A 24,798-nucleotide genomic window follows, 5' to 3' on the forward strand; every position below is an offset into this window, starting at 1 on the left:
GCTTAACTTCTTTGTGCTCATTGTCATGAGGGAAATCATTCATGTTCAAGCAGGCCAGTGTGGCAACCAGATTGGCTCAAAGGTAGGAATGTCGGCACGTCAAATTTTCATTTCACTTATAGTTTTTATATACTCGCGAGCGCAAACGTATCCTCTGAGCTTAAAAACTTTAAGTCATAAAAATATGAGTATTCGGATTGTGAATACTGACAAACTGAAATTATTTGCAATGTTTGAAGGTACGATTTATCTCTGTGAATTACCTCATATGCTTATTTAGTTCGATTAAATATGACAAGTTTATGGTTCAATCAGTGAAGATTAAAAGATTTTTAATAAACTTTTAGATTTATGACTTTTGTTATGTTAAAAAAGTGGAACATTATTACAGCTTGAGAAAAAACACAGATGGTCGACTTCTTTTGATTTAAAATCGGTTCTAATAAAACAATCATACATTTCTCTCTTGTTTGATCACAAATTACAACCTTGTGGTAATTGGTGGAGATAAGGAAGAGATAAGTTCGGGTGATAATTAGGGGAGCTAAAGATGAGATCATTTTGGGATTCGGGAGTCTGGTTTCTGCTAAACTGGAACCGTTTTTAAAAATTCAGAAGAATTCGTCGTTTTTGCTTTTCTTCAAATTGTACGCATGTTCTTTTCTAATTTTTTGAATGACATTCATTTATTTACATACGTTATTAAACCTGTTAAAATATCATGACTTGTGCATTTTAAACAACTAAAGCTGTTGTATAATTTATGCGAGATTACTCGCTATTTAAAGACGTTATTAGCTAGTTAACTCTCCTATTCTCAGTTATCTTTCATATGTTTGTTATCATACTCGTAGGCTTTTCAAATCCAGTTGTAACTGTACGGAATCCCTAGGTAACAACAAGGTTTGGTTTTCAGGCTCTAGTTTTTCCTCCGTTATCTTTTCGAGATTAAGCCATACTTTTGCAACTCGAGGCTTTTACAGATTTCTTAAAGCATTGATTTTTTCTTTACTAGTTACGAAAGGCGGTGATAAAAATTTATTAGCATTGTTTCAATGACAAGCATATACAGGTAACAGTAAAGATAAAGCAGATTTTCGAACTTTGAAATCTTTCTTAAGTACTTGCTACTTTTTAAATAAAAGCTTTGTAAGGATTCTCCTTAACAATTATAATATAATAGCTACAAGTACACATTGAATTAATTTCTTTAGACTCTCAAAGGTCTTCGTTGAACTTAGCTGAAAGAATCACGTTAAATCTAGTTGTCCTTTATTGTTTGTTTGAAGTTAAGCACAAAGCTACACAATGGGCTATCTGTGCTCTGCCCACCACAGGTATCGAAACCTAGTTTCTAGCGTTGTAAGTCCGCAGACATACCGCTGTGCCACTGGGGGGGGGGCAATTGTCCTTTATCTATACGTTTTTATCAATTTTGTAGCCTTTTTCAACTGGAAGCTAAAGATCTCTAGAAAATGGCTATAAAACTGATTAAAACATATAGCTAAAGGACAACATACAGGTACGTACAATAATCTCATAGAAATCAATGTTTGTCTTAAATAGGCCTATTATATATACTAACATGCATGCTATTATTCAAAACTTTAAAGATAAGTTAAGGGCTAAAATAATTCATTTTAATTGTTAACGATCGTTTAACTAATTGCTAGAGAAGATTGAGAAATAATATATAGAATTCGTAGATGCATCCGTATTTCTTCTCGTTCACTTTAAACAAGTAAAAAACTTTATTTAACTTATCACACACAAAAAACATAATCGCATTTAGATTCAAAACATCCTTGAAAATAAATCATGTTTCAACTCTAGTGGCAGGTGCTAAATAATTAACTGTGTCAATAAGCGCTATATTGAGCTCAGATCGTGTATAAAAGTTTTATTGATTCAGAACATTCATGAGACACCCGTAAAATATCCTCATATTGAAGCACATGTCATGTTGTTGTTCACGTGTAATAACACCTCATCCATCATTTATAAAAATTCTCTGATAACAACATTCTCTGACTCATATTGTTACTATTGTTTTATTATTGTTTTCTTCTTTTGCTTTCGTCATAGTTTTGGGGAGTGATATCAGATGAACACGGTATTGATCCAAGTGGGGTTTATAAAGGTGACTCTGATCTTCAGCTTGAAAGAATAGATGTCTATTACAATGAAGCATCAGGTGATTTATCTAAATAAACTTAAAGAACACTTTAGACTAAAATCTACATTTTTGGTTGGGATTTTAAATAATAGTTGTTGCAATAACAAGATATGTTGAATATTATTTTTAATACACAAGTTCCTTTTTACCTATGGTTAAACTCGAGTAACAATTTGTAAATAGTATTACATAGATTTGTAATTCAATAAAGTTTTCATATGGGTAACCATAATATTAGAAATAATATATTTGACATTATGTTTCACAATATATATGCATATATAATGATTTCATTAGGCCTAATATTCGAAATCACTATACACTGCAGATTTAGTTTTCTTCATATTATTAAATTTGTTAATTTCTTTATTAAAATTTAGGAGTATAAAGATAGCGTTTCAAATCTATCTTTTGTCTACTACAAATCAGGGCCCAAGTTGCTGTTCACTCAACAACCAAAAGCCAAATAGGTATTGTAATGCACATATAAATAGCGTTTCAGATAGACTTCTGTATCTCATCTTTATCCCAACCAGCGAATTTATTATTGGATGAAAGGGTCCCTGGGAACTGACTTGTAGCAGAAAACGAGATACGTTTGAAATGCCATTTTTATTCATCTTTGATTTGAAATACGCAAAGAATAAACTAAGAGAGATCTGAGAAAAGAAATCATCTGACATTTAACATGAAATTATATCATGAATATTATTCTTATTCGTTTCCATCGCTTCTCCAACTTTCAGCGTTCAAGCCCTAACCTGAAGAACCATGGTATTGAGCGAAAGTCCTGATCGGCACCGGATATAGTAGATATAGCGTGGTTGACATATTAGTTTATATTATGCTTTACTTCCACTCAGAAGTTCTTATTAATATTTTGATGAATACATTATAATCTATATTTCAATATTATATATTTCTATTGATAAATGAGCAGTAACAAATTAAAAACTATACTTCATAATGTTAATGGCTCATTATTAATTTGTTATTAAATTTGTTATTTAAATTTTATTTGTTTGTTGTTAAACAGTAAGCTACACAATAGGCTATTTATGATGTGCCCACCATGATTATTGAAACCAGGAGTTTAGCGTAATAAACCTTCAGACCTGCTGCTGAACCATTGGAGGGCATTATTTGAACCTAAGACCGTTAAACGATATTCACTTTTTGAGCATGCGTAAAAGCGGTAATTGCATAGTGTTTTAAACCAGCCAAAGTGTAATAGTACATGTAACTAAAATTTGAAACCATTTCTAAAGCAGGTGGTTTTTAATCTTTGACCAGGAGGAAAGTACGTTCCTCGAGCTATCCTAGTGGACCTGGAACCTGGAACTATGGACTCAGTCCGGTCTGGCCAGTTTGGACAGCTGTTCAGACCTGACAACTTTATCTTTGGTAAGTAGGTCATTTATATTTATTTATCATTTTAGCAATGAATGTATTTATTGAAATAATTTTACATAAATTCTTATCAAGTGGTTATAAAAAAACTGAATTTACATTCACAGACTGAAGGATTGTTTTTATTTTATTAAGCGACACTTTCACAATCGCAGATAATGCTAAAGTTCTTTATTGGATATTTGTATTTTTGTTTCGATATTTAAAACTCAATTCTTATTTTTGCGTTAGTTATAAGTGTTTGAAGTACATCATACAAACAATAATCAAAGCAACTAAGTTACCAAAACGATTACTTCTCCGAAAAGGGGCCGAAGGTCGCCTGAAGGGGTTACCTGTTTTAACCAATCGCGCCACTATACAGTAAAGTTTTGTCTGTCAGTCAGTCAGTAAACACCAAAATGATGCCATATAAGTGATGTCTAACGTTGCAATTTGTACTGTCGTGACATCAGTAAAACGTGCGTATGCCACGAATCACGAGATGAATTATGACTTTGTAGGATACAACACAGCATGACATATGAACTTCAAAAGCAAGAAATAAAAATATTTGTTATTTTAATTTTGATTTTATTTACTCTTGAAACAGAACACTTTTGGGGACCCTGCGCAAGTACATCTAGTATATTGCTTTTTCTTTCTGCTGTTTAGTTCTTGAAAAGTGCGTTAAACTAAGCAGGAATAATTATATCTAATTTATCAAATAGTTTACTTTTTACTGCTATCAAACCTATAGATTGCATAACAAAACAAAACGTATCAAGTTTGTTAGACTGATGGACAAAAGCTCTAATGTATAAAAATATTTAACATTTAAATGCACGTTTACAGGTCAAAGTGGAGCCGGTAATAACTGGGCTAAAGGGCACTACACAGAAGGAGCAGAACTAGTAGACATGGTAATGGATGTCATGAGAAAAGAAGCAGAAAGTTCTGATTGTTTGCAAGGTTTTCAACTGACCCACTCTCTAGGTGGCGGTACTGGTTCCGGCATGGGAACTCTGCTTGTTTCTAAAGTTAGAGAAGAATATCCAGACCGTATCATGGCCACCTTTTCCGTTTTCCCATCTCCAAAAGTAAGTAGAGTTCAAAGAGAATCTGAAAGTAAATTGGTGATTATTTCGTATTGTTCTATGATTTTGAGGGATTTTTATTTTTTCATGAGTATGAACTGTAGCCAGTGAACAAGTGTTTGAACTTATGATCGGCTTTTATTGCAGTTTACTTATTTTACTAAAGTAATAAATAAATATATTCAAGAATTTTTTTTTCTGAATTGAGAAGTGTAAATACGGACTATTGGAAGGCTCTGGTAAGAAGGCCGAAAGCTCGCAAATAAAAGTATTTTAACGTAGAGAAAAGTCCGTGTATAATTCTACATATCAGAATAAGAGTATAAATTCCAGATAAATAGCTTATTATTACTCATTGTTAATTATATTTAACTGGCACTTGCGATTTCATTAACCCGTAGAACTACCGATGGGGTCTAAACAAATCGTTTTTTAAAACATTTTAAAACTATTTATACACCGAATTCCTTAGGTGTCTTTGATTTTGTTGATTACACCATATCTAATAACGTATGTATGATTCATGCAAAAAATTGAAACAAAATACCGTTAATATTGCAATTAATCTCAATGATTACTGTTAGGGTTCCCAATGTATTTTACATACTTAATGTGGTGTAATATACGGTTCTCATTAGTAGTAAACAGTATATAAACAAGTAGGCATTTTGAGGATTAATACTACTAATAATAATCATTTTAATAAGGTTTGCGTAATACGTGTAACCTATTGTCTAACTTCAGAATTCAAATTCAAAGTCAAATCATTAGTGCAACTTGCAACAACTGTTTCACAGTCACAAAAGTGCACCTCATTCAAGTGTTCGATATAAAATAGGTCTACATTGTCTATACTCAAAATCAGGTGTTTTGTAGGCCAACCATTCGAAGCAGTTACATTTCTGAAATGCTTAAGGAAATGGTCCACATCTTCCTTGGCTGCATCCTTGAATGCTGGGGCAATGTCCATTTTGCTTCGTTCATGAGACCCCTTGGTCGTGACCACAATATTTTTCTATAAAACTCTTGATTTTCACCTGATTGAGATCTCATCGAAATTAGGGGTACAAAATATTAGATAAGCTCAGGGACTCCTAATATCGTAAGAGTAGTTGTCCGCGATCCAGAGCCGCAGAGCAGAAAGTTGCTATCAACACTTATTCATTGACTCTACATAACCCCAACTCCCCTGAGATCCCACTATCTCATCTGCGACTGAAATGACTCATGTTGTTCACCAGTATCTTCTGAACATATTTGGGTGGGTTCAACCAGAACTGGGTCTAAATTACTCAGGCTTGGGAAGGTCTGGGAGTCCAATACAGATCACTCTATTTATCATTAGACTCACAAGATACGAAATCACCATTACAACCTTTATTCATCTGTGTTTTTCTCACATGGAGGTCGATGCTCCATATAATAGTGTGAAGGGTCATTTTGGGTATACCAGACATTGGTAGCTCTCCTTCCTGTGTCGCTGAAGCGAAAAGGAAGTTATAGATCTTCATATCGTCAGCAAAATTCATATGTCCAGGAGAAGACTTCTCCTAGACTGGAAAAGTCTCAGACAGTCACCTTCTTTCAGTGAATAACTCTTCCTCTTGACCTTAAGTCCTTTGAGTTGTGTAATATTCCATTTTCTCAAGAAAAAAACCTGTTTAAGCTTAATAGCTCAAGAGTAGGAGTGAATGGCAGTATGTACATCTGAAGAAAATAGAAATTCTGGAATAATGTATTTTGTGGTCATTATACCAAGATTTTCTCCTTCATATCCACACTGTAGTGTTTATTGGTCGAATTAATTTACTTAGTGTGTCGAGATAGGTTCACAGAATAAAGGGGTATTCAAACAATATATTGATTGTGAAGTAATGCAGACTTCTCTTGTAACAGTATTTATGAGAAGGAAATAAAACTACTTAACACATTTGTACAAAAATACATTGAATAATCATTATTAATTACAAATACAAATACAGTTTGTGTATATATGTGATACGAAAGATGGTCACTTTTATTAGAACAACACTACTCTCTGTCTAAAATATCTTAGGTGAGATCCTGTTCCAGGATGACTGAACCTTATGCTACTTAGTTAAATGTTTTTTTCTTTACCATAGTTTGTTATAAGTTAAGCACAAAACTACATAATGGGCTATCTGTACTCTGCCCACCACGAGTATCGAAACCAGGTTTCTAGCGTTGTAATTCCGCAGACATACCGCTGTGCCACTTGGGGGCTAGTTAAATGGTAACAATCAAATTTACCTTTAGCAACGCGTCCTACCCAAGTGACTATTCATTCTCACACAAACATAAGGGAGGTTGTAACCTGAGACATCACCTGACATACCACCAGAGGACACTGCTGTCGACATTTTTGCACAAGGGGCAATTTATAGCCATACTTTCCAAAGGCAAACCAAGTGTTATCTCAAAGGAATGACAAAGAACAAAGGTAAATAGCTAGAACAAAAGCAACGTAACAACTTGACGATATGTTATGTGAAAAAAATGTAAATGCACAAATAGAGAATAACTGACTAATTTTGGAAACATCTACGTTACCCAAGAATGTAGATAACATGATATGCCTACATACCAAACACACATAACATGTAAATAAGTCGTAAAATATATGATTTTATAAGTAGGTTCGGATGAATATAATTTATTTGAAACATTGACTCTTTGTCTTACGGCGATTACTTATGTTTTTAAATCCGAGAATATTACATAGAAGAACGCAAAGTTTGCCTAGTTCTCCCCTAATGAAGAAAGGTTGCCTTTTCGAAAGCGTTCGGGTTATAGGTTGTTGTTTTATCTTTAGTTGATTTTTGAATCTATGTGTTTTCGTAACATCATGAAGTAATTGCGGTAGAAATTATATTATTATGCAGCAATTTTTAATTTTCAGGTATCTGAGACTGTAGTTGAACCATACAATGCCACATTATCTGTGCATCAGTTGGTAGAAAACACAGATCAAACTTTCTGTATTGATAACGAGGCTCTGTACGAAATCTGCTTTCGTACCCTCAAACTCAGAAATCCCTCTTATGGTGATCTGAACCACTTAGTGTCAGCCTCTATGTCCGGTGTAACCACATGTCTTCGGTTTCCTGGTCAGTTGAACGCTGACCTTCGCAAGCTTGCTGTTAATATGGTGCCCTTTCCACGCCTTCATTTCTTTATGCCTGGATTTGCTCCACTCACTTCCAGAGGGAGCCAGCAGTACCGAGCTGTTACAGTCCCGGAAATGACTCAACAGGTGAAATGATTATGATTATTTCTTTAAAACATACTTGTATACCGGTGAAATAACGAGCTACCTGTCATGAAAGAGATTGATTTACATTAAAGTTTAATTGTTATTGACTCTTTCGTCAGATTAATTAAATTGAACCCACCAGACAAACTATTTCCATAACTTTAAACTATCCAACAACTACAGTGTATATGTTACGTTATGACAAAGTTTCTTCGCAACCTTAGAACATTTTCTCATATGCACATTTTTTGTTAACACCTATATCCAGCGTGTAACCGCTTTTACGAAACCAAAATTCATATTAGTTTTACTTTATAATAATGAAAAAATAGAATGTGAAACAAAACGTTAACGTGTCAAAGTTTCGTAAAACAGGGTTAAGACCGTTGGTGCATCTCGGAATTATTTTTTAAAACATAATTATATTCTGACTGCAAAAAGTAACGCTGAAGCTTCAGATGCCCCAATTAACGAAACCGGTTGAATATGTTGCTACAAAGCGTCAAATCTGGCGTAACTGACTGGGTTATTCTTTCACGACGTTTCGGTCAGTTATTATTGATCATATTTAATATTCTACACTGTTCTGATTATCTTGAGTAAGATATATATATCTTGTTCGTGAAATTATAACGAAAATAACACTCTCAAATGTTTGACATGTAAGTATAGAGCAATTATGTGATTTTAGTGATCTAATCGCTTTTGGTTTACTGACCCATTATATTAGTTGTACATCACGCTTGCAGTGTAGATTTAGAGGTATAATAATACTTATTTATGTATATGTTTGCAAAACAAAAAATCATTATGTATCATCTAGAAAACTTTTGTATATCATTTTTATTCGAAAATATTAGACAGCATAGAATACCCTTTAATAATTTTTTGTTTCCTTGAAAAATGAAACATTACGAGGTACACTTATTTTAGATGTTCGATGCCAAGAACATGATGGCGGCTTGTGACCCTCGGCATGGACGGTACCTGACAGTTGCTGCCATCTTTAGGGGAAGAATGAGCATGAAAGAAATAGACGAACAACTTCTAAACGTTCAGAATAAAAATAGCAGGTTTGGCATTTCCTGTAGTCAAGTATATGTGAAAGTTCTGGTCACTGTAATTTGGTACGTTGACTGTTGAAACAGCTATTGAACAGTGTGTGTATCTAAAATATGAACAATTATATGTTTTTTTTTGTAAAAAATAAACATTGTTGGTGGTATACATTGTAATATGAAACACACTGCTCACAAACTTTATACACCATGAAATATGGTGTTTGCTTTTGATTGAATTAAAGCGGTTTTTCTTTTGCTTAAGCTATTTCGTTGAGTGGATTCCTAACAATGTTAAGCTGGCTGTTTGTGATATCCCACCTCGTGGCCTCAAGATGGCGGCTACCTTCATTGGAAACACCACAGCTATTCAAGAAATCTTCAAGAGAATAGCAGAACAATTCACAGGTAATATTTTATATGTGCATTCTTTGATTTATAAGATATATGTGAATAACATTGCATTTTTTGGTAGTTTTTTAAAAAATCTTGACACATTTGTAATTTACTGATTACTTTTGTTTTTAACTAAATCCAAAAAAGCCCTCAATTGGCACAGCGGTATGTCTGTGGACTTATACCGCTAGAAACCGGGTTTCGATACCCGTGGTGGGCAGAGCACAGATAGCCCTTTGTGTAGCTTTGTGCTTAATAATAAACAACAACAACAAACAACAAATCCAAAAAAAAAGGTTACTTGTATTCGCATTTCTTCTTATTTACTTTGTTATAAATATCATATCTAAATAAACATAAGATGAAGATCAAAAATGTATATCTTATGAGATGCAATTTTGTAAACAGGATGAGAAATTTACAAGCAGAAATAAAATTAGAGAATATTGGAATATGAATGAAGTGGCTGTTACCTGATTGGAATTCTCAACTGTGTTCCTAGAATATCTCTTGGTGTCTACGAATGGGAAAACATGTATATAATACAGTGATAACAAAAATTTTCCCCCGTTCTTGAAGTTTGTGAACCTGCAAAATCCCATCAATTTATTTTTGCATGACACGTTAAAGCCTATTCTTTGTAACTAAATAGTTTTACTTGGTAACATATTACATAGTCTCTATTTAAGAAAAACACTTTCTACATCATGTTTATTTTATTCTAAGAATTTTAATTATCCACTTGCTATTATTAAAGTGTTTTTAACTGATTATTCTAAGACAGGCTATATAAATTAGATTTCAGAGCTTTTAAATTATAATGATATTGTGAAGTCGCTTAGAAGGAAAATATATTCAGTGAAAGACACGTTTTCGGGAAGAGGATATTCTTTAGGTTCACTCTGCAAGGCTAAAAAGAAGCTAAAAATAATTATGAATAGTCCTATAAATATAGCGAAAAACCACCATGAATAATCTAACATATCATTGAAGCGAAACGCAGAGAATAATAAAAAATAGGTTTCTTTTTTTCAGAGTCAAATTATTTATTGATTATATGTATATTTTTCATCTTATATTTAGTTCAGAATACAATGTTGCTATTTTTTGTCTTCTTTAGCCATGTATCGTCGCAGGGCTTTCTTGCATTGGTACACAGGGGAAGGGATGGACGAGATGGAGTTTACTGAGGCTGAGTCTAACATGAATGACCTAGTATCTGAATACCAACAATATCAAGAGGCTTCTATTGATGATGATTCCGACTTTGATAACGATGATGATGAGATTTTAATGGAAGACGTCCCGGGTGTTCCTCAACCTTTACAGGAGATCAGTCAACCCCAGCGTGGATATGCAAATTGAACACTATATAACGTTTCTCCTATAAAAGTAAAGCGAAACAGGTTGATTGTGTGTATAAAAATAATTATCTATTTTAAATCATTATCAATGAATTTTAAAATCAAGACCCAAAAACTCGAACACTTTTGAATATTTGACTCTGCTGAAGAAGAATAGTCAACTATTCGAAAGCGCTAGAGTTTTGGGTCTTTTTTTTAAATTCGTTGAAGTTTTTATGTGATACTGTGTGCTCACTATTTTATTAAAAAATTAAATCATTATCACTTATCTTGTACACATTATAGTTTCTTTAGTTTATAATATTCTGTTCACTATCAGACAGTTGTGTGAAATAGGGAAGAAATCTATTTTATAAATTATTTTATTACTTACTTGGTTTACAGAAGAGCTCTATGAAAAAACTGGGGTTTTGCTGCCAAAAATGGAACATGTGAAAACTGTTTTGATGAGCTGTTTTCTTAGATATGTTATAAATATTTATGGGTGTTTCATTCACAATTACCTTAAATATTTAATGGTACTACGGAACATTGGGAACTTTAACATATAATATTGTTAACTTTTACCAACTTTAGGGAACTTTAACATATAATATTGTTAACTTTTACCAACTTTAGGGAACTTTAACATATAATATTGTTAACTTTTACCAACTTTAGGGAACTTTAACATATAATATTGTTAACTTTTACCAACTTTCAGGCTTGTGATTACACTTCCGTTCATTTTGAAAGATTAAAACATACGATGGTATCTTAATGAGCATGCTTTAAACAATTCACATAGTTTAGTTACGACAATTTCAACGCGATTTTACACAACGATAGTATTGTACATGAAAATATCTGTTCATATTAAGTTGGTTTGTATTAAATAATTATTTATAGGCTTGTCTCTACTATTTCGTTTCCGTGACTTTTTGTAGAATCTGACACGGATTATAGAAAAACCATAAACAATCAAATCTAACTTTGTATTGTAGCTAATACAGCTGTCTGTTTCCTTTATACATTTACGTATTTGTAGTTCATTGGTTAAAGTCTGATTGAAGTTCATACTGTATTTTTAAACTTCGAATAAAATGATAATTACAGAATATATATATATATATCCATACTATTAGAAACTCGTATATGTTAATGTTTAAGCTCATAATATAATAAACGAGTTACAATTTTATTTGTATTATGAGCCTTAAAACTGCACTAATGACGTCACTAATTGGTGGTAAATATGCCTAACTTATGTGAAAAAGAACACTTCTGAAAATGTCTGCAGTTTTTTGTCAATAAATTAAATTCAACGGAAACTTTTTATGTTTTTGTTGTCATTAGTTCGGATATTTATTTTAAAGTGTATAAAAATTCTACTTTAAACCCCTCTCTCCCACTTTCTCAACATCTTGATGATAAATAAGTGTTTTTTAAAATACAACACACTGAAAGCGTAAAAACGGCAACTCCTTCAAAAAAGATATTCAGATAATAAGACAAACATATCCCTTTATTGCTATTAACTGGATATGTTAAAGTAATTAACATCTCAAAACTAGGATACGTTAAAAACAGTTACAACTTAAGAACTAAAATACACTCAGGTAACAGGTAATAACTAGATATGTTGAAAATAGTTACTACTTCAGAAATAGGATATACCTAGCTGGATATGTTGAAAACGGTTATACTTGTCATAAGAAATTTTGTTAGGCCTATTATATTTTAACATTACGTACTTAATCTAGTACCTTTGGAATTTTCATGAATTAGAAGAGTGTACAACAGTAATATTTTAACCACACTTTATTTGTCATATCCATTGCCGAGGACACATTTCGCTCAATCCAGAGCTCTTCAGGCCGGTTAGGATACAACGAACACAGTAGTGGTCGGAATACTATTTATTACAACAACATTAACAGATGATATAATCACACGTGAGGCTGCTGTGAACCTTTTATAGAAAATCTTTTTTTAAAAAACTTGTTTACGCTACTAAGGAAAGCAAATGTGATGGTTAACAATTTCAATTTGTGTCTTCCCTATGTATAGATGGGTTATATTTGAATATTCTAACCTTTATGCTTCATAAGCAAAGTTGTGATCATGAACATTTTAACTTGCATCCTCTCTAAGTATGGAGATGTTAAGGTTGAATATTATAACCTACATGCTTCGTAAGAGAAGCTGTGGTGGTGAACATTTTAATTTGTATTCTAAGTATAGAGAGTATATGGTTGAATATTCTGACCTGTATGCTTCCTATGAGAAGCTGTGGTGATGAACAGGTTATGGTTGAATATTTGGACCTGCATGATTCCTAAGAGAAGCTGTGGTGGTGGACATTTTAATTTGTATCCTAAATATAGAGATATTATGGTTGAATATTTGGACCTCTATGATTCCTAAGGGATGCTGGAATGTTGAACAGTCTGGCCTCAAATGTCAGTAGAACGAAAACACTATAATGCATTGTGAAGTATAAGCATAATTACAAGAAATAAAAAACAGCCCTTTTCCAGTGGAAAACGTTTTACTATCTCGTCGTTTCACTTCCAGTTGTTCATATGATTAGCAATGTACTGATCACAATGTTATAGATTCACTATAATAACAGAAAATCCAAGTATGAATTAATTAATAACACAGAAAAAAATGTTTTCTCTCTAACTTCATTACAAAACGTTAGACAAACTGTTATTGTACAGTCGAGTATCGAAGTTGTTAACCTGGCTTTATTCAACTTTTTCTGCAACTTGTGATTTAATAATTGTTCAAACAACTACAAGACTATCTGTGTATACTCTCTAGGGGTTTGTGGGAGTAAATCTAGATAGTAGCTGGCTTTAGTAATAATAGCTTGTGGGGGTAAATCTGGATGGTAGCTGACTTTAGAAATAATAGCTTGTGGGGGTAAATCTGGATGGTAGCTGACTTTAGTAATAATAGCTTGTGGGGATAAATCTGGATGATAGCTGACTTTAGAAATAATGATATGAATACTAAAGTAACACCCTGGACATTAAAATTAAAAGACTTAAAGAGTCAAAATACAGGGCTAAAAATATATATCGAAAAGAGTATCATCCCATCTCTTTAAGTAAAAGACACCTTTCGACAGAAATGAAGTCGACATCAAGATGGAAAAACAATCAATCATAACAAAAATTGAAATATCTGTTCCTTACAGTTTATATATTTTGATGTTAATTCATGCCTGAAGTAGACACATTCAAACTGTTTAAACCCTGATCACCGTTTATTTAGTATTCAGTTGTTGCTTTCTTAATGCAAAGTTATGCAATGAGCTATCTGCACTCTGTCCATCGCAGGGAAACGAACTCCGGTTTTAGCGCTGACCTGCCAGGTGAAAAAGTGTTCACAGAAAATATATTAATGTAAAAATGGTAAAGATGTTAATAAATTCTAGTAGAAAATAATACATCAGTTTTCCCATTGTAACATTTCATACAACCCTCAAATGTAAGCTTGTATTGTACAGTTAACTCGTATATACATTGAGTTCTTAAATAAGTTCTCATCTTTTACAAGAAAAACAATTGAAGTCCATATCAAAGGACTGGAACAAAAGTCTAACACACTCATAACTGAAAAAGTCAAGCCATTAACTTATGGTATTATGTATATGTTGAATTTAATTATTTATTCTTACAGTCGAATTATGAATTTTCTAGGCAGTAGCAATAAGCACAATGACTAATCCAATTGTTTATGTAGAAAAGTGTGCAGAATTCCATTTTGTGCAAGCATAAGTATATGTTTCTTTTAACAACAATATTTCAGAGATTGGTTTAGTTATTACTTTTTCTCTATAGTGAAACAATAAGAATAAAGTTATAAAAATTTTGAATAAAAGATTTAACATTTACAGAAATGTATTTTCAACATATTTAGTTAAAAGCAAAAACAATGGTTTTCCAGGCATGTCAGAGTGCTATAAGGTAAATTGTATTTCTAAGCGTAATAGTATTTTAAGTGGCAATACAGATTTATTAAATAAGAAAAGGATTCTACGAAGAATAGGGATACAAAATTGCAGAATCATTTATTAAAATTATGATAAAATAATATTGTTACGCAAGAAGTATAACATAAAGCCAACATAAAGCCATCAGATTGTCATCCACGTATTTTATATAAATTTCCCAAAATAGATAATATATACTGTCCAATTAAACCTGCGGTTTCAAATATAGGTAAATATAATCACAAATTAGCTGATTTATAGAACATTTTAAGTTTAATGAATATATAGTTTGATAATAATTTGTATTGATTTGAGGTTGTTGTTTTTTTTATTTCGAGCAAAGCAGCTCGATGGCTATCTGCTCTAGCGATTCCTAATTTAGCAGTGATAGAATAGATTGCTTTTTTTGGGGAGATATTGATTCATTTCGTCCTCTGCTTTATCTAATTATTGATGTCACCTCAACATACCACGTCCGTCTGGTGCAAGCTGTAAATTCTTGCCCCCTGAGGTCACGACGGGAATGCTATGGGTCTCAAGCCTGCACCTTCCCCATCTGGTATTGTAGCTCGCTAGTTAGTATCCACACTTTCTTATAACATTTTTAGTATAGTGCTTTCTCCATACTATACGTTTTATATACATTATAAAATAAAAATGTATTTCTTGAAAATCTTCACATGTTTAATATACTTAGTATTTGTATTTCACAAATACTAAGCTTACAGTTTTTTGCGTCAGATATTTGGACTACCCCCATCCTTCATGACTACTTCTGTAGAGTGTGAACCATGTTTTGTTTTGTTTAGAGGGGGGAGGCTGTTTGAAACTTTAAATAACTCTTACATGAAAGATTGTACCTTAATAATTGATTCCATGACTATTTGAATACAAACTAAGTGGAATATTACCAGAGAAAAATATTCTGGTTTTATAAATTGTAGTGGAGCTTTGCCCAAACAAACTGAAGCGTTAGCTTCAGAAGCACTCAACTTTCTAATTGTTGGTTTGACAGGGAACAGGGAGACATATATTGCTTACTTATTTGTGGGTAAAGAAGATAATAAGGTTTTTGATCAATATCATTGAACGTTTTTGATAAAGCAGGTTTTCGTACATGGGGTCTTACTTATGATGAAACATCAGGAAATGTTTCCATGCTAAGAAACTTGGGCTCTAAGCTTCAAAATTTTATGAAATTTGGACAGATCATTTCTTCATTCTCAGAAAGGGTATAATATTTGTGACATATTAGATGTATGTTATATGTTTAAAATATGTAGAAATACTCAAAAGGCAAGGATGAAAAACTGAATGGAGGTACTTACAAAATCTTTTTGGAATCCAAGAACAAGAAGGACTGAGTTTGAATGATGGATTAGGTCTCAGACGTATACAGTGAATTAGACAAAAAATGAATATCTCTTTTGCTTACCCAGAAAGCTAGTTCATCAGGGTGATGCTATTGATTTTCTTAGATGTGATGTTAAACACCCATATTTTCATACGTTTTTACTAACTGAAATAAACCTGTCAAACAGTTTTATCTATTGTATTACAAACATTACAATGTAATATATTGACTACATGTGTCGGTAGTTATACAGCCTGTTGTATGGCACACTGACAGAAGGAAACACACATGTGTCGACCTCAGGTAATAGGGGAGAGGCTAGAGACGATGATGTCATAGACACCAGAGATGATGAAGTCATAGTTCTACGAAGTGCCACCAGAGGGAGCGTTGCTAGGACGCCATCTCAGGCGGCAGCTAGAGAGAGTGTTGCTAGGCATGATATCATAGTTCCATGCGAAATCTGTGCATATAAATTCTGCCATTCTGAATTTGATAAAACAAAGAAAATCTTGTCAGATGTCATATCAGTACCATGACAATCAACTCGATATATAAACAAAATAGATGGGATATCATTAACACACACAACACGAATTACACGATTCCGTCCTTTTAGGAAAAAATCTTGTTCATTTATACTCTGTACAGCTATACTAATGGTTGGGATCCACTGTTTAAATTCTCCCCATTCTGTTAAAGAAGAAGAGACTCCTTCCTTGGTTTGATATAGCTTTCCTTTTTCCAAAGTCCTTGAACTGCTCAATATGAATATTCAAATTATTCTCGTAAGTTGATAGAGTGATGTAATGGTCGTGCATCGCCCTCTGGCGGCGTGCCATGCAACAGGCGGGACAACTACTCGTGGTCAATTCAGTGTTCTTATCTGCAAATACTAAACTTTTTTTGCTTTTTATTGTTCAGTTTGATAATTTTAGCATTAAGTATTGAGTGCTTGTGTTTATGCAATAGTTTTCCCTTTTGATGATTACAGTTAATTCAAGCTATATTCTCCAATGTATTTCAAGTTCTCAAATTTGGAAACTATGTAATATTTAATTAGATATTTTTAATAAGTTGTAAGTCACACACTTTTATGCAAGATTACTTGTTAATGTATAGAACATTTCTAACAATATCAACTTTTTGTAACTCTATTTAGATTAGAATTCTCTTTCTGTGGTCACTTTTACTGTATGTGAATGACTTGTAGATGAGCATCTAAATACATTTCAAATTCATTTTATATTTGCAAGAATAAACATTTTATCAGTCATATTCGACTCTGTGTTTCTATATTTTACTGACAAATCCCTGCACGATCGATTGTTTTTTATTTGCCTATTACAATACAACTAATAATTTAGAAGTAATGTACTATAAGATTAAAATTCATAATTTCGAATGAATTGAACACTATATTAAATATTGTAAACTTGACAGATATCAAAATTTCATCCACCTGGATTTCAGAGCAGTAATTTTGAACACTTGTCATGCTAAAAGCGTTATCTAAAGGTATTAGGTTCCTTTGGTCTATATCACAAAAAAAATATACAGGTGATAGGTTGTTTTTAAAACCTGATAGGTTCTCTGCCTCTCTGAATGTTACTGTTCATCATAGCAAATATTCGTGACGTTGTTCTGAGACCTTGACATTAAGCCTATAATTTTTAAATCAAAATGCCATTATTCTTGTATCGAGACGATACCTCTGGTAAGATGGCGGTAACACAGGCAGAACACAGCTCTACCTGAAAATACAAAAATCAACATGAGTTGCTTCAAGATATTCTGATCTTGTCAAATGTTATAGCATATTCAGAAAAAGAAGAAAAGAACGTACGTACTGAGGAACTTCACATAAATATACTAAACTTGTTCATTTGTTTTGGCATTGAGAACTTAAAGAAATAGAGTGGGATAACAATTCTCTCAGTAGATAGAGATTAGACATTAGCAGCGCCCTCTCGATTTGTATATTATCCATTTATTTATTTAATCAAATTACATATTAATGAAGTTTTACATTTTTATGCTTATAATATATTTTAGGTACAAACCTATCCACTAAGATATTATGTAGAATAGATATGGCATCTTCTATAATTCTTCTTCAATGTGTAATCGATATTATACAATTGTAATACATAGGAAAATATTTCATAATAAGTTCTCATCGTACAAAAAGTGTTAAATATTCTATTAATATTTAAAATCACGATTTCCTCACAGAGTACCTATCAATCTCTGACGGAACACCAGTGTTTTGCGGAACATAGTTTAGGAAACGCTGAGCTAAATGATAACACACTCAGACGATGTAGCATAGAAGTAAAAAAAATATGAATATTCCACTCAAAATCTTTCAAATAGTCAGATAATTAATTCTAAAGTGCGAGAAGAATTTGAGACGTGACGGTTACCTCAAACAATTATGACAAAGTTTTCAGTAACCACATGTAATATTTAGTTAATAAAGGCTTAGTAACAGATTTGTTTTTAATCCGAAGCTATTGTAAGAAATACAACAATGTCAGCACTCAAAAGAAGAAAAGTACTACACAAACAAAGGTAAAATAAGTATTAAAATGTACAGATGTGTAGATTCAGAGTTATCATTGTAATGCTGTTTCATATACCTCAACTTTGTTTTAGTAGTTCAAGTGACTGAAGGTAAACCGCGTGAAGACCTTCGCATTGTAAATAATATAAATGATTGGGCTCTAACCGCCATCTTATATTTCCTTTATTCAGTAAATGTAAACTTTACTATTCTTATTTTTGTTTTTGTATAATCATGGAAGGATGACTTGGCAAATCACACGTCAGGGGAGAAAAAAATGTCTATAAATATTGAAGAAAAATTAAAATCAACCTCCTGATAAAATATGAGTACATTCAAAAAAGAAAGTGTAATTTTATAAAAAACTCGGATTTACTGGCCACTGTATTGGTTTTATTATTTAATGTTTACTAACTTACAACGCTAAAATCCAGAGTTCCATTCTCCATGGTGGGCAGAGTGCACATAGCGTACTGTGTAACTTTATACTGAAACAAATAAATGTCTTCATATTAGAGCTTTTCTCATCGCGTGGTAATTTTATCTGTAAAGATGAATAAACTAGAGACGTTTTCGAAATGAAAAAATTTAGTTACATCAGGTTGCACTTTTGTTATTAAGTGTTCCAATTCTGTATCAGCTTTTCAGATACAGAAAATAGGTTTAGTTGTTTAGAAAAACAGGGAAGATATATTATTATTCTGAATAGCTATGTACAAACGTATAAATATGAAATTATTAAGTTCTATTTTTCTTAATCTCTGTATTCCCCTTGGAAATATAGACCATATATGTGTGTTTCCCATGTGCCTTTGGCCCAACCACGTAGTCTCTTTTAAGCTTATAATGTAATAATTGTTATTCTTGGAATTTCGTGGTTTCACTAGTGTTATCCCTGTAGCTACTTTTTCAGAGTTTACTCTAGGTCTTTGTAAGCTGTACCTCTACCACTGAATACTTTGTTCTTGTAGTGTTCCCTATCATCTATAAAATTCAGCCAGACCACAATGAATATTTTAACAGCCTATTATCTTAGGCAACCTTAATTGAATAAGGGATTTGATCGTCACTCTTATAAAATGCGGAACGTGCTTTTGCGGTAATAAGCCGAGAACCTTGAACCTATGGTTCATAGCCTGAGCACTAAATTATTAACGTATTCAAAATTTGTAAAACTGAACTTTATTACTGAGATTATTTTAACTATCTTTTAATGGTTAAATGATATACTTACAAGGTTCAGTTGATTATTAGGGCCGATTACTTATCTTGAAATGCAAAGTAAAATTGTTTATATCGCAACTTTTTTCTGTCAAGTTTATTCTATATGAATAATCTTTTTTTTTCTGTATACAATAAGCTGTAATTTTTTGTTTCCTAAATTTCATTTATCGTTTACCGAAGGAAGTAACTGTTTTACTTGGGCACTATATAAAAACACTTTACATTACTCAGGCAGTTAACTACATTTGTAGATTGGTAGAAATAACTAGTTAACAACGCCAACCTGGGTAAACCACAAATGTAATTCGAAACATAGGTTCGTTTTGTCGTTCCCTGTAAATATTTATATAAAGATGAACCACGTAAATATGACACCATAATAAATGATGAAAGTCGTGGAAAGTTTCTGTCGTCAAAAGTGTTCATATTATCACTTCCTTTATAATGATATGTTAATTTAATTTGAATTTTAGACTCGAATACTGGTTTAAAAATATGACAAGGATACAATACTTTTTAACATGGAAATAAAACTTTAAAACTAACAACAAAAATTCCGTATTCAGTCAGTTTATTGTGTGAATCAAGAACTATACATAAATCTATTATTTTCGTTATCTCGTTTTATTAGGCTGTTGTTATTTTTTTTGTAATAATTGAGATTGTATTCTAGTACCAAGAAAGAAAACTTGTCTGTCTATCTGATATTCTCTTTTATCTATATAATCTCGGATTTTGAAGTTATGTATACTCTTTAATAGAAAAATACATTGTACACGGTCCAGGTTTCAAAAACTATATAATTCAGACTAGAAACTTGGCTCAAGACTTGTAGGTTTAATTCAATTTATAAACACAGTTTCTGTAGTAGTACATCTAGAGATATTAACACAGTATTTTACTATAGTAGCTATATGTAATTACCAAGTCTTTAACAGATTCACTTAACCCATGTGACGTATATTATGATTTATCATAGCTTTTTGATAGCCAGTACTTGAACTTTAACAACAAACCCAATGGGTTTTGACAGTCCATGTGCATTACTTCTGCATGTAGGACTATATCTTTTAATACCCCAGATATCGTGAAACTGTCCTTGAATTAAACTAACGAGTTATAAATGTGCTACTCTTCGCTAAAATTGAATAAAATTACCGTAAATATTCATTGTTAAAAATACATAATTAACATTTGCAATATCGTTAAATCTAAATGTTTTGAAAAAAAGTGAACTACAAGTATTACCATTGTCTAGTCTAATAATAATATTTTTATCTCGTTTTCCTTCACTAAGCTGTTTATTTTGTAGTAGCTCTTCATCAGGAAGTTTTAAAAGCAAATTGAACAAAATGATTGTAGTTTGAATAACTTTATGTTATTTTTAAATAAACTAGGAAATTGGCAATGTAGTTTAAAACTCTTACTAACATAAAAATGCTCTTATATAGTTTAAAGTGTAATGAAAATGAATTAAGCTGCTAAAAATGATTGAGAAAGTTGTGTGAATGGAAATAAGTCATATATTCTTTGCAATTGCAATATGATATGAATGTATATAATCAGAGGGTTGAGTATTATATGAAAACTATTTTACATATGCAAATCATAAAGTCGCGAAGGAGCGGAGTGTACCAGAACTACATTTTGACATTGTTTGTCGTTATGTTGGTAGTGTGATACTTCCGAAAGTTGATTGCTTTGGGGAAGAGTATGTAAGAACCGTTTCCGATGTAAAATATCCTTACAATCGGATCATAATGATGTGTTCATATCCGGCATTTAGAATTTCTAATACGGGGATATTACTTATACATAATCGCAAAATAAGAAGGATCTGCCTCTGTAAAAAGAGACGCAGATCACGTGTAGAAAAGTCACTCCCACATCCCTTCAACTATCGCATACCTCAAGCAATTCGAGAATGAACACTACGAAGACGTACAAGTCAAGTCGCCAGATTTCTGTGTGATTGTACTGTTGAAGCTGGCTCTGGGAAACTGTTGTCTTCGTATACTACATGGTTAATGGAAAGCATGCAGGGAGTAGTGGTGTACTTTTGACATGAAAACCTTACGACAGAGTTTTTGCTACAGGAAATACACTACAGGGTTGTTGTCAAAATGCATGACCGTTAGATGTTAGATAAAATGTTGTATAATATAAACCATTCTCAACCTCTACTTAGATAAAGTTTGGATTATTAATTAAAACGATATTAATACAGAAAATACGCGAGAGATGATAATACCAAGAGAGCAACGATTCTTTTCTGTTTTCTTCCTAGGCGTTTGATGTCAATACTCATATAGCACACAATTCTCTTCCGAATTTGTTTCCAATTGCTGTTGCTAGTGTTAAATATAATCCACTTCTATTCTGTTTTATTCTCATATTGGTTGTATTATTAGCCTTAAATAGAAATCACTTCTCTTTGTCTTCCACTTCTGACATGATGCTAACATCCAGGTAAACATCCACTGTACTTCTGTATTCGTCTACCGCTTTTGACGCTTGTGCTACATATCCTGCATTCTTCTTCTGGTGCCTGATCCCAAGTAGCACCCACTTATTTTCTCTATTCTTCTCTCAGTTTTAATGCCCCTGACCAGACAGTTACTTCTAACCAATGTGTATATGTATATTATTTACTACTAAAACTAAAGAAAAAACTTAACCTTATGTTATAATTGAGGTATTGTTTAATTATTATAATAATCAATATTTTCAAAGTAAACGACAACATATTACGTTAATTATTTTTCTAGACTGCTCAAAATTATTTAATGCTGATTAAAACTGAATTTTCATAAACGTTTTCCGACTTCCAGTTACGTAACTTTTATCTTATTTGAATTCAAGCTTTTAATATTAAATGCTTTCGTTATTCCATAGTTTCGTAATGTCTTGTTTATACAATGCTAATAGATGCCTATTGAAACATAATAAACGATAATTTTCCTAAAAATATGATGAATAACTATAAAATATGTAGACAAACTAATCCCTTGGATCAGAGTATATATATGCAATATGATTGTCTAGTAGGCCGTTTTACAACTGTCTTTTGGCATTCCACGTGTTATTTCACTAAGGAGAATTGCCCTGCGTTTGTTTTTAAGCAAAGAAAATTGACTGCAATGCATTGTTGGCAAAAATGTTTGGGTTTCGAGGTAATGGGTACATTCAATACGATAAAGCGCTAAGATTCGTTAAGCAGCAACGGGGATATTTTCCACTGTATGCCACCGTTCCTTGTCAATTTACTGAGTGCAAGAAAAGACCGCTATTGAAGGGAGCGCTTTATGACAGTTGTCATTTGCATAAGAAGTGTCAAAAGGGAAATATTCAATTCAAGTCAATTCATTCGAAATGGTACAATAAAATCATAAATGTATATAATACTTACATGAAAATATGTAAACATAACCAAACATCAACAAATATCTACTCAAACACGTTCTTCTCTTTATGCATTTTTTCGTTCTTGTTATTATCTTCGAAATATTTCTTTCAATCAGTCGACGGATGAAGTCCCGTTTTTTTTGTGAAACTCGCTCACAAAACGGAAAATATTTATCATTAACAAGTTTTTTTCTCAGATTGACCGTTCAGCACATACGAAACAGTAATAGATCGATTTTGACATCGATATACAATTTTAGATTTTGCAAAAAAAATTAATAACTTTCCTGGAATGTAATTTTGAAAAAAAGCGTTTTGGTATATATATATATATATATATACTCTACAATTAACCATTCAGGAAATACAGAGCACGACAGACAAACATTTAGCTATTACATGTATAATTTCATAAAATATAACATGTTTATGAAGTATTCTAATATTATTCATATTATGATATGAAATAATCACTCAATGTTCATGCAAAATTTTACTCTTATATTTAGTTATTAATATTCACCTGAATTACCGAAAACATGCGTGTTTTTTGGTTGTTTTTTTAAATATTAATTATTATGATTATTGAAAACGTTTCATAAAAGGAGAAAGAAAATCCACGCATAAGACAACAAGTAGTCCTTTGTAAAGTCTGTTGGTCTCAGGTGTGTTAAGCGATAAGTCTGAGGCTTAATAACGTTCAAATCGGATTTCGATATCTACAGTACGCAGAGCCCATTTGTGCTTAACAACAAGCAAAGTCTGTTACTTATCAAGATTGAGATAATAAGTGGTTTACCATCGCTGGCTTTGATTGAGAAAATAACGAATCCGGACACAGCTTTATGTGTTTATCTTGGTTTTCTACCAACCAGTGGTTTCAAACACTTTGAACCTTTTGATTTTCCGTATTTTCTTTTCAAAATCTTTACACTATAAAGTGATACACCGTCTAAGCAACAAAATACTTTACCAATCATATATTTGTGGCTTTCGCTCGAACATTTCTATTCTCTTTTCTGAGCTATATGATGACAGAGGGGCTTTGAAATAGATGTATGACTTGACAGACACGTGTTTCATAAATTAGTAATTTGATGTCATAGTTATAAATCCGCTATAGCTGAAAATGTGGAACTTGTTCGGGATTATGTCGCGGCTTAAACCTTGAACCTTTCGATTTGTATCCAGGCACGCTAACTACTAGGCGACGTCTAGCTCGATGCCTATAAAACGAAACATTAATAACTTAAGTTGTTCCTGATCAGCATATACAGATATGTGTGTGTACCTATGATGTTGGAATTTATTATAATTTCAAATTTATTCTAAACCTCCAAAATAAATATAAAAAACGTTAAAGCACGTGAAAGTTAAATCTCATTTAACAATACACAGAAAACTGGGACATTGTATAAACCTTTTTGTCTTTGTATACAAAAATTGAATCAGATGTAACTAGGGAGAGAAAAGTGGGTAATTATATAATATTTTCGTGATGTATGGGGAA

At 32.2% G+C, this 24,798-nt stretch overlaps 1 protein-coding gene across 3 annotated transcripts; it reads left to right on the plus strand.

The window, feature by feature from the left end:
• The first annotated feature begins 6 nt into the window (after positions 1-6).
• LOC106462983 (tubulin beta chain-like) lies at positions 7-10,921 on the plus strand. Of its 3 annotated transcripts, XM_013922954.2 has the most exons (8): positions 7-82; positions 2,086-2,194; positions 3,470-3,580; positions 4,421-4,665; positions 7,583-7,936; positions 8,870-9,009; positions 9,260-9,402; positions 10,511-10,921. In XM_013922954.2, the coding sequence occupies exons 1-8, from the start codon at positions 26-28 to the stop codon at positions 10,753-10,755; spliced, it is 1,404 nt and encodes a 467-aa protein (XP_013778408.1). In that variant the 5' UTR covers positions 7-25; the 3' UTR covers positions 10,756-10,921. The 3 variants fall into 3 exon arrangements, with proteins under 3 accessions (XP_013778408.1, XP_022246098.1, XP_022246097.1); XM_022390390.1 differs by lacking the exon at positions 7,583-7,936; XM_022390389.1 differs by lacking the exon at positions 2,086-2,194.
• The last annotated feature ends 13,877 nt before the right edge of the window (positions 10,922-24,798 follow it).

The sequence above is a fragment of the Limulus polyphemus genome, unplaced genomic scaffold (assembly GCF_000517525.1).
Source record: "Limulus polyphemus unplaced genomic scaffold, Limulus_polyphemus-2.1.2 Scaffold1294, whole genome shotgun sequence".
Lineage (NCBI taxonomy): Eukaryota > Metazoa > Arthropoda > Merostomata > Xiphosura > Limulidae > Limulus > Limulus polyphemus.